This window comes from Oncorhynchus mykiss, chromosome 11, assembly GCF_057628025.1.
Source record: "Oncorhynchus mykiss isolate SJ-2025 chromosome 11, ASM5762802v1, whole genome shotgun sequence".
NCBI lineage: Eukaryota > Metazoa > Chordata > Actinopteri > Salmoniformes > Salmonidae > Oncorhynchus > Oncorhynchus mykiss.
The window spans coordinates 4,141,760-4,160,435 of NC_143032.1; the positions used below are offsets into that span (position 1 = coordinate 4,141,760).

Genomic DNA, 18,676 nt, shown 5'->3' on the forward strand with positions numbered 1-18,676 from the left:
AGTTAAAGTGTCGTAGTCAGAGTGTAGTTGTCTGATGAAATGTGTGTTCTAACTGCCCCACAACCCAAAGTTAAAGTGTCGTAGTCAGAGTGTAGTTGTCTGATGAAATGTGTGTTCTAACTGCCCCACAACCCAAAGTTAAAGTGTCGTAGTCAGAGTGTAGTTGTCTGATGAAATGTGTGTTCTAACTGCCCCACAACCCAAAGTTAAAGTGTCGTAGTCAGAGTGTAGTTGTCTGATGAAATGTGTGTTCTAACTGCCCCACAACCCAAAGTTAAAGTGTCGTAGTCAGAGTGTAGTTATGTCTGATGAAATGTGTGTTCTAACTGCCCCACAACCCAAAGTTGAAGTGTCGTAGTCAGAGTGTAGTTGTGTCTGATGAAATGTGTGTTCTAACTGCCCCCACAACCCAAAGTTAAAAGGTTGATATAGCACTATATTAAAGTAATCAGACCGATTATTTAACGTAACGGCTTTTTTGAAATAGCAAAGTGAAACGTTTTTAAACTTCTATTACCACAAAATACATTTACGAGCTACGGTAAATCCCAGAACTTCACATCATGTAAAATATAATCTGGATACCGTGTCTTGTCTTGACTCATTTCATGTCAACGCTAACATGGCACTAATTAGCCAACTAACAAACGTAACAATATATTTTAGATACAAGTGCTCCGTATTTATGTTTTCAATAAACATTTGGTGATGAAAATATAGTTTACTCGGGTGTCAACAACGTAAGCCAACCCTGCCTGTATTACCCCATAGTTGGTTTAGTTGCAAGCAGCCTAGAAAGCCTCAGAAACCTTCTCAGTGGCTCCAGTGAACCAGACAGGTTTTTTTTTTTTTAGGACGGCTGGCCAGGTGAGACTAGGGCACTTTGAGCTCTGATCAAAAAGTTGTGCACTCTGTAGGGAATACGGCGACTTTTCAGACACAAGCTTCAACAAGCTACATTCGTACTTAAAACAGCAAAAAATAAATAAATCACACACCAAATCAATGATCTTTATTTAACAGAATATTTCACGAACACATTTGAGTATCTCCTTCCTGTGTACAGACAAGATGTGACGTTCCAAAATGAGAGATGACTACTTTACAATAACACAATTGTTATTTTGTATTGTCCCCATTGCAGAAATAAATACACTGTGAAATATATAAAATAAACACAAAGACATTTTTATTAAATGTTGGACCAATTTTTCCATTTCTATTGAACAATTTGTTCAGATCGTTGTTTCTTTAGCCACTGATAACTAGAAGGATAAATGGTTTTGTAAAAAAATAATAAACTAAAGTTGAAATACAAGTTAAGCTGCTATTGTCCACAGAAAGATATATAGCTCCCTCTGCTGGTCACTGGTAGTAATATCATGCCAGCTACTGCTGGTCACTGGTAGTAATATCATGCCAGCTACTGGTGGTCACTGGTAGTAATATCATGCCAGCTACTGGTGGTTACTGGTAGTAATATCATGCCAGCTACTGGTGGTTACTGGTAGTAATATCATGCCAGCTACTGGTGGTTACTGGTAGTAATATCATGCCAGCTACTGGTGGTTACTGGTAGTAATATCATGCCAGCTACTGGTGGTCACTGGTAGTAATATCATGCCAGCTACTGGTGGTCACTGGTAGTAATATCATGCCAGCTACTGGTGGTTACTGGTAGTAATATCATGCCAGCTACTGGTGGTTACTGGTAGTAATATCATGCCAGCTACTGGTGGTTACTGGTAGTAATATCATGCCAGCTACTGGTGGTTACTGGTAGTAATATCATGCCAGCTACTGGTGGTTACTGGTAGTAATATCATGCCAGCTACTGGTGGTCACTGGTAGTAATATCATGCCAGCTACTGGTGGTTACTGGTAGTAATATCATGCCAGCTACTGGTGGTTACTGGTAGTAATATCATGCCAGCTACTGGTGGTTACTGGTAGTAATATCATGCCAGCTACTGGTGGTCACTGGTAGTAATATCATGCCAGCTACTGGTGGTCACTGGTAGTAATATCATGCCAGCTACTGGTGGTTACTGGTAGTAATATCATGCCAGCTACTGGTGGTCACTGGTAGTAATATCATGCCAGCTACTGGTGGTCACTGGTAGTAATATCATGTCAGCTACTGGTGGTCACTGGTAGTAATATCATGCCAGCTACTGGTGGTCACTGGTAGTAATATCATGCCAGCTACTGGTGGTTACTGGTAGTAATATCATGCCAGCTACTGGTGGTCACTGGTAGTAATATCATGCCAGCTACTGGTGGTCACTGGTAGTAATATCATGCCAGCTACTGGTGGTTACTGGTAGTAATATCATGCCAGCTACTGGTGGTTACTGGTAGTAATATCATGCCAGCTACTGGTGGTTACTGGTAGTAATATCATGCCAGCTACTGGTGGTCACTGGTAGTAATATCATGCCAGCTACTGGTGGTCACTGGTAGTAATATCATGCCAGCTACTGGTGGTTACTGGTAGTAATATCATGCCAGCTACTGGTGGTTACTGGTAGTAATATCATGCCAGCTACTGGTGGTTACTGGTAGTAATATCATGCCAGCTACTGGTGGTTACTGGTAGTAATATCATGCCAGCTACTGGTGGTCACTGGTAGTAATATCATGCCAGCTACTGGTGGTTACTGGTAGTAATATCATGCCAGCTACTGGTGGTCACTGGTAGTAATATCATGCCAGCTACTGGTGGTCACTGGTAGTAATATCATGTCAGCTACTGGTGGTCACTGGTAGTAATATCATGCCAGCTACTGGTGGTCACTGGTAGTAATATCATGCCAGCTACTGGTGGTCACTGGTAGTAATATCATGCCAGCTACTGGTGGTCACTGGTAGTAATATCATGCCAGCTACTGGTGGTCACTGGTAGTAATATCATGCCAGCTACTGGTGGTTACTGGTAGTAATATCATGCCAGCTACTGGTGGTTACTGGTAGTAATATCATGCCAGCTACTGGTGGTTACTGGTAGTAATATCATGCCAGCTACTGGTGGTTACTGGTAGTAATATCATGCCAGCTACTGGTGGTCACTGGTAGTAATATCATGCCAGCTACTGGTGGTTACTGGTAGTAATATCATGCCAGCTACTGGTGGTTACTGGTAGTAATATCATGCCAGCTACTGGTGGTTACTGGTAGTAATATCATGCCAGCTACTGGTGGTTACTGGTAGTAATATCATGCCAGCTACTGGTGGTTACTGGTAGTAATATCATGCCAGCTACTGGTGGTTACTGGTAGTAATATCATGCCAGCTACTGGTGGTTACTGGTAGTAATATCATGCCAGCTACTGGTGGTTACTGGTAGTAATATCATGCCAGCTACTGGTGGTTACTGGTAGTAATATCATGCCAGCTACTGGTGGTTACTGGTAGTAATATCATGCCAGCTACTGGTGGTTACTGGTAGTAATATCATGCCAGCTACTGGTGGTTACTGGTAGTAATATCATGCCAGCTACTGGTGGTTACTGGTAGTAATATCATGCCAGCTACTGGTGGTTACTGGTAGTAATATCATGCCAGCTACTGGTGGTTACTGGTAGTAATATCATGCCAGCTACTGGTGGTTACTGGTAGTAATATCATGCCAGCTACTGGTGGTTACTGGTAGTAATATCATGCCAGCTACTGGTGGTTACTGGTAGTAATATCATGCCAGCTACTGGTGGTTACTGGTAGTAATATCATGCCAGCTACTGGTGGTTACTGGTAGTAATATCATGCCAGCTACTGGTGGTTACTGGTAGTAATATCATGCCAGCTACTGGTGGTCACTGGTAGTAATATCATGCCAGCTACTGGTGGTTACTGGTAGTAATATCATGCCAGCTACTGGTGGTCACCGGTAGTAATATCATGCCAGCTACTGGTGGTCACCGGTAGTAATATCATGCCAGCTACTGGTGGTTACTGGTAGTAATATCATGCCAGCTACTGGTGGTTACTGGTAGTAATATCATGCCAGCTACTGGTGGTTACTGGTAGTAATATCATGCCAGCTACTGGTGGTCACTGGTAGTAATATCATGCCAGCTACTGGTGGTCACTGGTAGTAATATCATGCCAGCTACTGGTGGTCACTGGTAGTAATATCATGCCAGCTACTGGTGGTTACTGGTAGTAATATCATGCCAGCTACTGGTGGTTACTGGTAGTAATATCATGCCAGCTACTGGTGGTTACTGGTAGTAATATCATGCCAGCTACTGGTGGTCACTGGTAGTAATATCATGCCAGCTACTGGTGGTTACTGGTAGTAATATCATGCCAGCTACTGGTGGTTACTGGTAGTAATATCATGCCAGCTACTGGTGGTTACTGGTAGTAATATCATGCCAGCTACTGGTGGTCACTGGTAGTAATATCATGCCAGCTACTGGTGGTTACTGGTAGTAATATCATGCCAGCTACTGGTGGTTACTGGTAGTAATATCATGCCAGCTACTGGTGGTCACTGGTAGTAATATCATGCCAGCTACTGGTGGTTACTGGTAGTAATATCATGCCAGCTACTGGTGGTCACTGGTAGTAATATCATGCCAGCTACTGGTGGTTACTGGTAGTGATATCATGCCAGCTACTGGTGGTTACTGGTAGTGATATCATGCCAGCTACTGGTGGTTACTGGTAGTAATATCATGCCAGCTACTGGTGGTTACTGGTAGTAATATCATGCCAGCTACTGGTGGTTACTGGTAGTAATATCATGCCAGCTACTGCTGGTCACTGGTAGTAATATCATGCCAGCTACTGGTGGTTACCGGTAGTAATATCATGCCAGCTACTGGTGGTTACTGGTAGTAATATCATGCCAGCTACTGGTGGTTACTGGTAGTAATATCATGCCAGCTACTGGTGGTCACTGGTAGTAATATCATGTCAGCTACTGGTGGTTACCGGTTAATGGCATTGAAGCCTTGTGTTAAGAAAGGCTGGGATTCAACCCAGTTTCAGGTTGAACACAATGCAGCTTTTTTAAAACGTTCTCGTGTTTGTTTATGGAGAGTCATGGTAAACCCGGGCATATTTCCACTCAAATGGGACATCGTCTCCCTCGGATTGAATCACAGCCTTAAACTTACTCTCTCACACACACACACCAACTCTGGAAATACAAGGACACATAACCTATTTACAATCCCTTATATAAAACTGTACAGTGAGCGGTACTAATACACTAAGTTTAAAACAGAGCTTAAAGAAGAGAAAACTAAGGAGCCTGAACACTATTTATTAAAACTAGGCAAGATTACTAACAGTAGAGTACCGTATATATAAACCCCAGAATCCACAAACGGACTAACCTGGGACAGCAGGGTAGCCTAGTGGTTAGAGTGTAGAGGTGGCAGGGTAGTCTAGTGGTTAGAGTGTAGAGGTGGCAGGGTAGCCTAGTGGTTAGAGTGTAGAGGTGGCAGGGTAGTCTAGTGGTTAGAGTGTAGAGGTGGCAGGGTAGCCTAGTGGTTAGAGTGTAGAGGTGGCAGGGTAGCCTAGTGGTTAGAGTGTAGAGGTGGCAGGGTAGCCTAGTGGTTAGAGCGTTGTAACCGGAAGGTTGCAAGTTCAAACCCCCGAGCTGACAAGGTACAAAATCTATCGTTCTGCCCCTGAACAAGGCAGTTTAACTCACTGTTCCTAGGCCATCATTGAAAATAAGAATTTGTTCTTAACTGACTTGCCTGGTTAAATAAAGGTAAATAAATATTTTTAAAAACTTAGTCCCGAAGGTCACACCCTTTTTTTCCCTATTCAGGTCTCATAGGGCTCTGGTCAAAAGTAGTGCACTTCGTAGTGAATAAGATCCCATTTGAGACACGGGCCTTAGGAGGAGTTGACTTTATGCGCCTTCTTGAGGACCCTCCAACGGTCTTTGAGTTGAACCCCCGTGCGCCCCTGGAAGTCGTGTTCCTGGAGGATACGCGACCATTTCCCCTCCCCGTGACGCTTCACTCCCGCCTTCAGCGCCAAGTCCAGATCCCACGGCCACCTCTACACACGGGGGAGAAAAAGGGGCAATCTGGGGGTTGGTACAGCCATTTTGGACTTTTTAAAAATGAACAATAGCCATTGATACTTAAATGCCTCATGGTCTTAATTCAACTGTTGTGTGCCATCAGAACTAAAAAAATATATATATAAAACTTGTATACATATATTTTTGGAACATTTAATTGGAGAAATGGCTAAAGTTTGCCCCCATCAGGGAAACAGTGCTCTTGTTGACCTACGCCATGAGTCTTCCTGGTTGTATTGGTGTTCAGAGTTGTGTTGCTAAGAGTCGTGGTGTTCAGGGTCGTCTCAGACGAGGCTCTTCGGGAGGTCAACCTCGTCGACACTGCATGGACAAACAGCAAGAGAGAGAGAGACAGAGAGAGACAAAGAGAGAGAGAGTCAACTTCTCTTTTTATGGGTTTATTTTTGGGTCCATCCACCCTTCAGAGGACAAAAATAAACGTGTTGTCATCTTTTATATACATGCCATTTTTGTCCCCCAGTTATTACATAGCAATAATGAAGTAATTTAATACATATTACATCTGGATAGATAGTAAATATACATTGTGTAACTATTATAGAACATGAACATTTAAACTCTACTTTACAGAGAGAGACAGAGAGACAGAGAGAGAGAGAACTTTACAGGGACAAACAGAGAGAGAGAGAGAGAGAGAGAGAGAACTTTACAGGGACAAACAGAGAGAGAGAGAGAGAGAGAACTTTACAGGGACAAACAGAGAGAGAGAGAACTTTACAGGGACAAACAGAGAGAGAGAGAGAGAGAGAGAGAACTTTACAGGGACAAACAGAGAGAGAGAGAGAGAACTTTACAGGGACAAACAGAGAGAGAGAGAGAGAGAGAGAACTTTACAGGGACAAACAGAGAGAGAGAGAGAGAACTTTACAGGGACAAACAGAGAGAGAGAGAGAGAGAGAGAACTTTACAGGGACAAACAGAGAGAGAGAGAGAGAGAACTTTACAGGGACAAAAAAAGAGAGAGAACTTTACAGGGACAAACAGAGAGAGAGAGAGAACTTTACAGGGACAAACAGAGAGAGAGAGAGAACTTTACAGGGACAAACACACAGAGAGAGAGAGAACTTTACAGGGACAAACAGCGAGAGAGAGGCAACTTTACAGAGACAAACAGCATGATAAATAGATTGTACATTTTACATGGACAACATTGTGGCTAGTTCTTCTACTTGGCATTATAACCATGTTCTTTCTCAAGAGCAATAGGAGAATTACTGTGACAGAACAAAGAGCATTAAAAACCACCCAAGATCTTAAATACGCTGTACGTCCTGGCAGAGAGACAGAGAGTGGAAGACCATACCCCCTTTTCTCATAACAGTGAGTGCAGGCTTCTTGCCAGACTCTGGTTTCCAGGGATGAATATTCCTTGTTGACAGCAGCTTCTTCTTCTTGGGTCTGAGGAGAAATGCAATATATCATTAGACAATGATGCTTCCTAAATGATGCTTCCTAAATGGCACCCTATTTCCTTACGCAGCCAGCTCCTTCTGACCAGGGCCCCCACAGCCGGCTCCTTTTGACCAGGCCCCCCCACAGCCGGCTCCTTTTGACCAGGCCCCCCCACAGCCGGCTCCTTCTGACCAGGCCCCCCCACAGCCGGCTCCTTCTGACCAGGCCCCCCCACAGCCGGCTCCTTCTGACAAGGCCCCCACAGCCGGCTCCTTCTGACAAGGCCCCCACAGCCGGCTCCTTCTGACAAGGCCCCCACAGCCGGCTCCTTCTGACAAGGCCCCCACAGCCGGCTCCTTCTGACAAGGCCCCCACAGCCGGCTCCTTCTGACAAGGCCCCCACAGCCGGCTCCTTCTGACAAGGCCCCCACAGCCGGCTCCTTCTGACAAGGCCCCCACAGCCGGCTCCTTCTGACAAGGCCCCCACAGCCGGCTCCTTCTGACAAGGCCCCCACAGCCGGCTCCTTCTGACAAGGCCCCCACAGCCGGCTCCTTCTGACAAGGCCCCCACAGCCGGCTCCTTCTGACAAGGCCCCACAGCCGGCTCCTTCTGACAAGGCCCCCACAGCCGGCTCCTTCTGACAAGGCCCCCACAGCCGGCTCCTTCTGACAAGGCCCCCACAGCCGGCTCCTTCTAACAAGGCCCCACAGCCGGCTCCTTCTGACAAGGCCCCCACAGCCGGCTCCTTCTGACAAGGCCCCCACAGCCGGCTCCTTCTGACAAGGCCCCCACAGCCGGCTCCTTCTGACAAGGCCCCCACAGCCGGCTCCTTCTGACAAGGCCCCCACAGCCGGCTCCTTCTGACAAGGCCCCCACAGCCGGCTCCTTCTGACAAGGCCCCCACAGCCGGCTCCTTCTGACAAGGCCCCCACAGCCGGCTCCTTCTGACAAGGCCCCCACAGCCGGCTCCTTCTGACAAGGCCCCCACAGCCGGCTCCTTCTGACAAGGCCCCCACAGCCGGCTCCTTCTGACAAGGCCCCCACAGCCGGCTCCTTCTGACAAGGCCCCCACAGCCGGCTCCTTCTGACAAGGCCCCCACAGCCGGCTCCTTCTGACAAGGCCCCCACAGCCGGCTCCTTCTGACAAGGCCCCCACAGCCGGCTCCTTCTGACAAGGCCCCCACAGCCGGCTCCTTCTGACAAGGCCCCCACAGCCGGCTCCTTCTGACAAGGCCCCCACAGCCGGCTCCTTCTGACAAGGCCCCCACAGCCGGCTCCTTCTGACAAGGCCCCCACAGCCGGCTCCTTCTGACAAGGCCCCCACAGCCGGCTCCTTTTGACCAGGGCCCCCACAGCTAGCTTAATGACCACATGAGGTTTGACAGCGCTGGTACATGGGGGCCTCGCTTATAAACGTCGCAAAATATACCCCAAAACATGAGTTCACCAGCTCAAGCAAAAGTTTATGAAGACTGAACTTGACGTGAGAAATGTGCTTATCCTCCAACAAACTTCAGACAGTACAGATTCTCGTGCGTACAGTTTCTCGTGCGTACAGTTTCTCGTGCGTACAGTTTCTCGTGCGTACACACTTCCTGGCATTTAAAAAAGAGGCAACAGTAGCCTTTAAAATAACTAAAATAACATGTAGCCAAATATAACAAGATACAACCATCTGCTGTTAGTGAGAAGAGTGAAAAATAGATGTATCTTTGCATTGTAAAATAATTAGGGGGAAAAAAAAAAATCATTGATTTTCTATGATTTATTTAGTTTCCATGACCCCTGCAGAATAAATTAATTTTCTGACTGGATGGTTTCACACGGGTGAAAATAGCCTATAGACCAAGAACGATGGGTAGGCTTACCATCCGTCCCATCTCTCATTTAAAAAAAAAAACAGACCCACTCCACAGTGGTAAATAGATACGCTATTTCAAGCAGCACTAATTTTGCTCTATAGTGTAAATGGTAAAACAGACAGACGGTTCACCTTTTCCATTGACGTTTGTTTGGTCTGAATAACTGGAACGAGGAAATGTCTTGCATAGACCATATTTTCATTTAGAAACATAATAAATGTATCATAAAGATTTAATATTTTCTGGCCATGATGAGTTCATATTCACCAAGTGGCCATACAACAACTGAGCATAAGCATCTCGTTAAATTGGGCCAATTAGAGAGGTTAATATACATTTGAAGTGTTTGTTCCATACAGAGGACAGGGTGCGTGGTTTATAAACATACAGTAGAATTTAACAGGTTACCATTGTAAAAGAGGTCTACTGTAGTTTTTCCATTGTGTTCAAGTAGACAATATTTCTGAATGTTGTGGGCAGGGCCGCATATTTAAGGGGTCGGGACAAAGTAAAAACGCCAAACATTACTGAAAATAAATACAATTAAAAACGACTTGTTTACAGCTCCACAACAAATTTGCATTTGTTTGTGTCTGTCATAAACAACAACAAAAAATGTCACCGTAAAAGGAAACGTTCTGACAACAAAAAGACATTTGAGTTTGAAATGATTTCCTTTAGATAGTATCTTGGGCCTAAGACCCCCAAAGTATAAAGCAAATAGAGGAGCGTTGTGTTGTCACCATTAAAAACAAGGTGACTGATGGGTGTTTTCAGACGGAGTTATGATGGTCGTTCACGTGCGTCGTTTTCTGACAGGTCTGATTTATAAACAGGAAGCACGAGTATGTATGGTGTGCGTCAACTTCATAAATCATTGTGTGTGTGTGTGTAGTCTTCTCAGAAATAGCACAACAGTTTATAAACGATGCCCCCCCCCCCCCGGGAAGCAGACATTGACCTACTATAGCAAGGCCATAATCCCCCATAATCCTCTGGTCAAAACTAAAGTGGTTTGACTTGAGGATGAGTGAGCACAACTTTTGACCAACGCCCTTAACTTACATTTCTACCCCTTGACCTTTTCCATATTTTGTTACATAACAGCCTTATTCTAAAATGTATTAAATTTGTTTTTTCCCCCCTCATCAATCTACACACAATAGCCCATAATGACATCACAATACCCCATAATGACATCACAATAGCCCATAATGACATCCCAATAGTCCATAATGACATCACAATAGAAAACCTCATAATGACATCACAATAGCCCATAATGACATCACAATAGCCCATAATGACGTCACAATAGAAAACCTCATAATGACAAAGCAAAAACAGGTTTAATGTATTAAATATATATTTTAAAAAGGCATTCAGACCCTTTAATCAGTTACAAACTTGGCTCACCTGTATTTGGGGAGTTTCTCCCATTCTTCTCTGCAGATCTTCTCAAGCTCTGTCAGGTTGAATGGGGAGCGTCGCTGCACAGCTATTTTCAGGTCTCTTCAGAGATGTTCGATCGGGTTCAAGTCCGGGCTCTGGCTGGGTCACTCAAGGACATTCAGAGACTTGTCCCGAAGCCACTCCTGTGTTGTCTTGGCTGTGTGCTTAGGATCGTTGTCCTGCTGGAAGATGAACCTTCGTCCCAGTTTGAGATCCTGAGCGCTCTGGAGCAGGTTTTCATCAATGATCTCTCTGTACTTTGCTCCGTTCATCTTTCCCTCGATCCTGACTGGTCTCCCAGCCCCCTGCCGCTGAAAAACATCCCCACAGCATGATGCTGCCACCACCATGCTTCACCATAGGGATGGTGCCAGGTTTCCTCCAGACGTGATGCTTGGCATTCAGGCCAAAGAGTTCAATCATGGTTTCATCAGACCAGAGAATCTTTAGATGCCTCCAAGCATGCTGTGATGTGCCTTTTACCGAGGAGTCCGTCTTGCCACTACCATAAAGGCCTGATTTGGTGAAGTGCTGCAGAGACGGTTGTCCTTCTGGAAGGTTCTCCCATCTCCACAGAGGAACTCTAGAACTCTGTCAGAATGACCATGGGGATCTTGGTCGCCTCCCTGACCAAGGCTCTTCTTCCCCGGTTGATCAGTTCGGCCGGGCGGCCAGCTCTAGGAAGAGTCTTGGTGGTTCCAACGGGTCTTAATACTTATTTACTTATTATACTTACGTTTTTAAAAAACCTTTAATACATTTGCAAAATTAAAAAACAGTTTTTATCTTTAAGTAATTAATTAACTAATTTGTAATTAAGGTGTGTTGTGTATAGATTGACGAGGAAAACAATTAACTTAGAATAAGGCTGCAACGTAATTGTTTTGGGGTCTGAATACATTCAGAATATACTGTATACAGAGCATTGACAGGAGTGCAGTTTCCATGTTTCAGAAGGTAACCTTCCTCCTCTCCATTAGCTGAAACAATTCTTTATTTTTACAAGGTTATCCCAACGGTCCCTCATTCATTCTTTATTTATTATTATTATTTTTTTAATTGTTTAATTTTACCCCTTTTCCTCCCCAATTTCATGGTATCCAATCGTTTAGTAGCTACAACTAACTTATCTCATCGCTACAAAAGAAAGTCATGCGTCCTCCGATACACAACCCAACCAGCCGCACTGCTTCTTAACACAGCGCGTATCCAACCCGGAAGCCAGCCGCACCAATATGTCGGAGGCTACACCGTGCACCTGGCAACCTTGGTTAGCGCGCACTGCGCCCGGCCCGCCACAGGAGTCGCTGGTGTGCAATGAGACAAGGATTTCCCTACCAGTCAAACCCTCCCTAAACCGGACGACACTAGGCCAATTGTGCGTCGCCCCACGGACCTCCCGGTCACGACAGAGCCTGGGCACGAACCCAGGGTCTCTGGTGGCGCTGCAGTACAGCGCCCTTAACCAGTGCGCCACCCGGGAGGCCTCCTCATTCATTCTAAGTAACTTACTACAAACACTCACCTCATAAGAACACCGGTCTCCTGATTCCTGGGAGGAAAAAGCAGCATACGTTACTTTCACCTCAAAGATCATTTCTGAACTGAACATATGATCGTTTGAGGTTGTTTCCCCCATAATGCTTCGGTTGAGCATCTTCACTTGAATTCACGCTCGTAGTCGACAAGACTGAATTACACAGAAAGCACTGTTACGATGAAGAAAACGCACCAAAAAAAATACTACATTCAATTCAGTAAAATCAAATAATAAGAAGTCTAATCAAATCATTTTGATTATGTATGCAGGGTTATTAAAAACAATGTTTCAATAGATCTATAAATAGTGAGATTATAGTAGATAAAAGACATATTGAACCAGTCCTTACACTTTGGAGTGTTCAGAAGATTGGCTGGTAGTATATGACGCCTCCCGAGTCTCAGAATCCTCCCCTGTCTCCTGGCCTGCCTTGACCACCTTAGTGGCTGCCTGAAAAACAGGGGGTAAAGCAGAATAAAAAAAAACACTATTACAGGAGTTACTTCCCAAAAGGCACCCGATACCCCTAAGTAAGTATGTAAGCCTTGTACGAGCCAGAAAGACCCATAGGACAGGAGCCTATTCCCTGCTTCTGTAGTTGATGCACCAGTACACACCCCCAACCCCCCACCCCCCAATCCCTTATTGATGTCACCTGTTACACCCACTTCAAAAATCAATGAAGATTGAGGCGAGGCGACAGGATAAATAAGGATTTTTAAGCGACAATTGAGAAATGGATAGTGCAGACTACCGGTCAAATGTTTTAGAACACCTACTCATTCAAGGGTTTTTCTTTATTTTTACTATTTTCTACATTGTAGAATAATAGTGAAGACATTAAAACTATGAAATAACACACATGGAATCATGTAGTAACCAAAAATACATTTAAAATAGCCACCCTTTACCTTGATGACAGCTTTCATAGTTGTACCAATGTCTTTGATATTATTCTACAAAATGTTTTTGTTTACGTCGTTAGCATATTTAGCTAGCAGCCTCCATGTAAAAATCACTCCTACTTGTGCTCATGATGTTAGCATCCTAATAATCGAAGACCAACGGGCTTTTGTTTTGGCGCCCCCTTGTGTTTCTAAACCTGGTAAATCCCCCAAATATCCAAGGGTGAGAGAAGAACGGTATGAAAATCTGGATAGTGCCCAACCCTAGTCACTGGTTCAGGTCCCTACCTGGAGCAGGAAGTCCGACGGGTGTTTCTCCAGGAAGCGATCCAGGAAGGTCTGTACGTTCTCCAGCAGACGGTTCCAGCTGAAGCTGAGCAGGAACGGGTGATACGTGTCCCTTTTACTCACGATCAATGACAGCTTGATTCCCAAGTTCTGGAAACGAAGGGAGGGAAATATAGCCCGAGTGCCACTCTGTTGGTGCGATCACGACAGCTACCTGTCACTCGTTGTCAATCCAAATGGCTTGACAATGACATCAATGGAGATGGCAAGAGCACACACAGACCCGGGACCACTCATATATACACACACACATATATATATAGTCATTCATTATTTCACGGAAATCCGTAAACACTGCACAGGAACTTTAAAAGTCAACAGTCATATGTGTGCTGTGGAGGCATTGCTTACCTGTGGGATTTCACACTCCTCCTCGAGCCATTTGAGAGCTGATGAAGCCAAGACGCAGTTCCCTTTCTCCAGACACACAGCAACACTCTGGAAGAGAAGACCAGTGAGTTAAAACACACAGCAACACTCTGGAAGAGAAGACCAGTGAGTTAAAACACACAGCAACACTCTGGAAGAGAAGACCAGTGAGTTAAAACACACAGCAACACTCTGGAAGAGAAGACCAGTGAGTTAAAACACACAGCAACACTCTGGAAGAGAAGACCAGTGAGTTAAAACACACAGCAACACAGTAGGAAGAGAAGACCAGTGAGTTAAAACACACAGCAACACTCTGGAAGAGAAGACCGGTGAGTCAAACACACAGCAACACTCTGGAAGAGAAGACCGGTGAGTTAAAACACACAGCAACACTCTGGAAGAGAAGACCAGTGAGTCAAAACACACAGCAACACTCTGGAAGAGAAGACCAGTGAGTTAAAACACACAGCAACACTCTGGAAGAGAAGACCAGTGAGTCAAACACACAGCAACACAGTGGGAGGAAAGACCAGTGAGTCAAACACACAGCAACACTCTGGAAGAGAAGACCAGTGAGTTAAAACACACAGCAACACTCTGGAAGAGAAGACCAGTGAGTCAAACACACAGCAACACTCTGGAAGAGAAGACCAGTGAGTTAAAACACACAGCAACACTCTGGAAGAGAAGACCAGTGAGTCAAACACACAGCAACACTCTGGAAGAGAAGACCAGTGAGTCAAAACACACAGCAACACTCTGGAAGAGAAGACCAGTGAGTTAAAACACACAGCAACACTCTGGAAGAGAAGACCAGTGAGTCTAAACACACAGCAACACTCTGGAAGAGAAGACCAGTGAGTCAAACACACAGCAACACTCTGGAAGAGAAGACCAGTGAGTCTAAACACACAGCAACACTCTGGAAGAGAAGACCAGTGAGTTAAAACACACAGCAACACTCTGGAAGAGAAGACCAGTGAGTCAAACACACAGCAACACAGTGGGAAGAGAAGACCAGTGAGTTAAAACACACAGCAACACAGTGGGAAGAGAAGACCAGTGAGTTAAAACACACAGCAACACTCTGGAAGAGAAGACCAGTGAGTCTAAACACACAGCAACACTCTGGAAGAGAAGACCAGTGAGTTAAAACACACAGCAACACTCTGGAAGAGAAGACCAGTGAGTTAAAACACACAGCAACACAGTAGGAAGAGAAGACCAGTGAGTTAAAACACACAGCAACACTCTGGAAGAGAAGACCAGTGAGTTAAAACACACAGCAACACAGTGGGAAGAGAAGACCAGTGAGTTAAAACACACAGCAACACTCTGGAAGAGAAGACCAGTGAGTTAAAACACACAGCAACACTCTGGAAGAGAAGACCAGTGAGTCAAACACACAGCAACACTCTGGAAGAGAAGACCAGTGAGTCAAACACACAGCAACACAGTGGGAAGAGAAGACCAGTGAGTTAAAACACACAGCAACACTCTGGAAGAGAAGACCAGTGAGTCAAACACACAGCAACACAGTGGGAAGAGAAGACCAGTGAGTTAAAACACACAGCAACACTCTGGAAGAGAAGACCAGTGAGTCAAACACACAGCAACACAGTGGGAAGAGAAGACCAGTGAGTTAAAACACACAGCAACACAGTGGGAGGAAAGACCAGTGAGTCAAACACACAGCAACACAGTGGGAGGAAAGACCAGTGAGTTAAAACACACAGCAACACAGTGGGAGGAAAGACCAGTGAGTTAAGCACATAGCAACACAGTGGGAGGAAAGACCAGTGAGTCTAACACACAGCAACACTCTGGAAGAGAAGACCAGTGAGTCAAACACACAGCAACACTCTGGAAGAGAAGACCAGTGAGTCAAAACACACAGCAACACAGTGGGAGGAAAGACCAGTGAGTTAAGCACACAGCAACACAGTGGGAGGAAAGACCAGTGAGTCTAACACACAGCAACACAGTGGGAGGAAAGACCAGTGAGTTAAACACACAGCAACACTCTGGAAGAGAAGACCAGTGAGTTAAAACACACAGCAACACTCTGGAAGAGAAGACCAGTGAGTCAAACACACAGCAACACTCTGGAAGAGAAGACCAGTGAGTCAAACACACAGCAACACTCTGGAAGAGAAGACCAGTGAGTTAAAACACACAGCAACACAGTGGGAGGAAAGACCAGTGAGTCAAACACACAGCAACACAGTGGGAGGAAAGACCAGTGAGTCAAACACACAGCAACACAGTGGGAGGAAAGACCAGTGAGTTAAGCACATAGCAACACAGTGGGAGGAAAGACCAGTGAGTCAAACACACAGCAACACAGTGGGAGGAAAGACCAGTGAGTCAAACACACAGCAACACAGTGGGAGGAAAGACCAGTGAGTCAAACACACAGCAACACTCTGGAAGAGAAGACCAGTGAGTTAAAACACACAGCAACACAGTGGGAAGAGAAGACCAGTGAGTTAAAACACACAGCAACACTCTGGAAGAGAAGACCAGTGAGTTAAAACACACAGCAACACAGTGGGAAGAGAAGACCAGTGAGTCAAACACACAGCAACACAGTGGGAAGAGAAGACCAGTGAGTTAAAACACACAGCAACACTCTGGAAGAGAAGACCAGTGAGTTAAGCACAGCTCATCAGTGCAGAATTCAAGACAATACCTAGAAATCCAAGCCCGGTTTCACAGGTTGTATGTGCTGTATTCCTCTCAGAATAAGAGTGCCGATCAAGGATTAGGTTTTATTTCGTCCATGTTGCCAGATGATACCATTACGCCGGTTTACACTAAGCTGCATTGAGGTCGGAAGTCAATTATATAGTTGGCTGGTACAAGATATGGGATGGAAAACGAACCTCAATGCAGGGATGGGATATCCCACTGTACTCCAAATGTTACATTTATCCACACTGCCCCAGAGAAGATTTAAATACTACGGTTTTCCTGGAAACCTGCCCTTTTCATCCTCATGCTAGCTAGCATGTAACCTTTTTCATTGGAATTTACAAAAGACAAACCTGACCACCCCCCCCCCCCCCCCCCAAAAAAAATTCCCTTTCTGCTCCGAGACTTTTAATGCGGCTCCTGGTCTGGTTAGTGTGCGACTATAATAATAATGAATTGTTACATGTAGACAGACAGACAGTATACACAGTAGGAATGTAGAGCACAGAAAACCAACACGTTAAATCATCACCTGAACATAGAGTAGATTGGCGATGTGCTGGAACAGAGTGACATCCGCCACAGTCTCTTCCTGAGACGCCCAGACACCGACAGCCGACATCAGAGGCGACAACCGCTCGTCTCTGTCGAAGGACACGTCTATAACAAACAACGACATATTATTATTATTATACTAGTTAATAAAGCTATCGAGACATCTAAAAACTTAAAGATCAGTACTGATTGATACCTGCAATGCAAACAAACGAAAGGCAACAAAACGAAACTAAAATATCGCTGGGTTAACTTACCTAAATGTTTCCCGTGCATTATCCGTGCGAGGAAGCCACATATCTGCCTTTTCTGTCTCTGTTCGGTGTTTAAATGAGGGGTACCATCAATGATCGCTAAAACAGAATGATACACACCCGTTATAGCTAGTAACTACATTAGTCCATATAAACTAAATTAACCTCAACCAGCAAAACTTACTTTCCAGCGTCGAAATCGTTTGGTTGAATTCTTCAAATTTGCCCTCTTTGAAGAATTGACACAAACTAACAAAACTGAAGTCAATCATCCATCTTTTAGCAACAGTTGTCACATCGGAAAAGCATACATTTCCATCTGTCGTGCTTGTAATTATCAATGTTCTGTTATTTGGATCAGCCTCCATCGCTAATGTTTTTCAAACCGTTTACTATAACAGGAAATAAACACATTTTTTTTCTTATTGATTCAAAATGTGCGCGTCCATCAGGTGATGGGACGGTCTGTTGAACACAGCTCCCCCTAGCGCCTCGGAGTGGCTAACACAAGCTAAACTTTTATTTATTTATTTTATTTAACCTTTATTTGATCAGGGAGTCATACCAATTTGAGGAGGCACGTTGTAATGGTTTTATTTTGGTCAATATGTTTTCTATTTGAATGTATTTAGCATATGTCTAGAATTCTTAAGCGAACGCTGGGTTGTGATAAGTGATTAATAAATATGTGGAGGGTTACCCCTCGCCCCAGTAGGCTACTCAATGTGAAATGTCTGGAAAACAATGACATGCTAAATATTTTATTAAACTAGGCAAGTAAGTGAAGAACAAATTATGACTTACCCCGGCCAAACCCAGACAACACTGGTACAGCCTGGAATTGAACCAGGGTGTCCGTAGTGACACCTCTAGCACTGAGATGCAGTGCCTTAGACCGCTGAGCCAGGGTGTCTGTAGTGACACCTCTAGCACTGAGATGCAGTGCCTTGGACCTCTGAACCAGGGTCTGTAGTGACACCTCTAGCACTGAGATGCAGTGCCTTAGACCTCTGAACCAGGGTCTGTAGTGACTCCTCTAGCACTGAGATGCAGTGCCTTAGACCTCTGAACCAGGGTCTGTAGTGACGTCCTCTAGCACTGAGATGTCTTAGACCTCTGAACCAGGGTCTGTAGTGACACCTCTAGCACTGAGATGCAGTGCCTTAGACCTCTGAACCAGGGTGTCTGTAGTGACTCCTCTACCACTGAGATGCAGTGCCTTGGACCTCT

The 18,676-nt window shown here is 45.0% G+C and overlaps 1 protein-coding gene across 2 annotated transcripts; it reads right to left on the reverse strand.

Moving 5' to 3' along the window:
- Window positions 1-5,257: 5,257 nt before the first annotated feature.
- Window positions 5,258-17,887, reverse strand: terf1 (telomeric repeat binding factor (NIMA-interacting) 1). Of its 2 annotated transcripts, XR_016484326.1 has the most exons (11): window positions 17,631-17,887; window positions 17,450-17,545; window positions 17,170-17,297; window positions 13,923-14,009; window positions 13,512-13,661; window positions 12,668-12,768; window positions 12,304-12,330; window positions 7,375-7,469; window positions 6,265-6,371; window positions 5,563-6,025; window positions 5,258-5,364 (listed from the first exon to the last, which is right to left on the reverse strand). XR_016484326.1 is itself a non-coding variant. In XM_090189223.1 (10 exons), exons 1-10 carry the CDS (start codon window positions 17,812-17,814, stop codon window positions 5,874-5,876), a joined length of 1,155 nt encoding a protein of 384 aa, XP_090045349.1. In that variant the 5' UTR covers window positions 17,815-17,868; the 3' UTR covers window positions 5,741-5,873. The 2 variants fall into 2 exon arrangements, 1 of the variants encoding a protein (XP_090045349.1); XM_090189223.1 differs by lacking the exon at window positions 5,258-5,364 and having other exon boundaries at window positions 5,741-6,053; window positions 17,631-17,868.
- Window positions 17,888-18,676: the final 789 nt, after the last annotated feature.

Excerpts from the sequence above, each read along its gene's own strand:
- terf1 (XM_090189223.1), bottom strand. The coding sequence starts at position 17,814 with ATGGAGGCTGATCCAAATAACAGAACATTGATAATTACAAGCACGACA. Across the intron at positions 14,010-17,169 it reads CCAATCTACTCTATGTTCAG|AGTGTTGCTGTGTGTCTGGA; the intron begins GTGATGATTTAA and ends CTTCTCTTCCAG. Across the intron at positions 13,662-13,922 it reads AGGAGTGTGAAATCCCACAG|AACTTGGGAATCAAGCTGTC; the intron begins GTAAGCAATGCC and ends CTTCGTTTCCAG.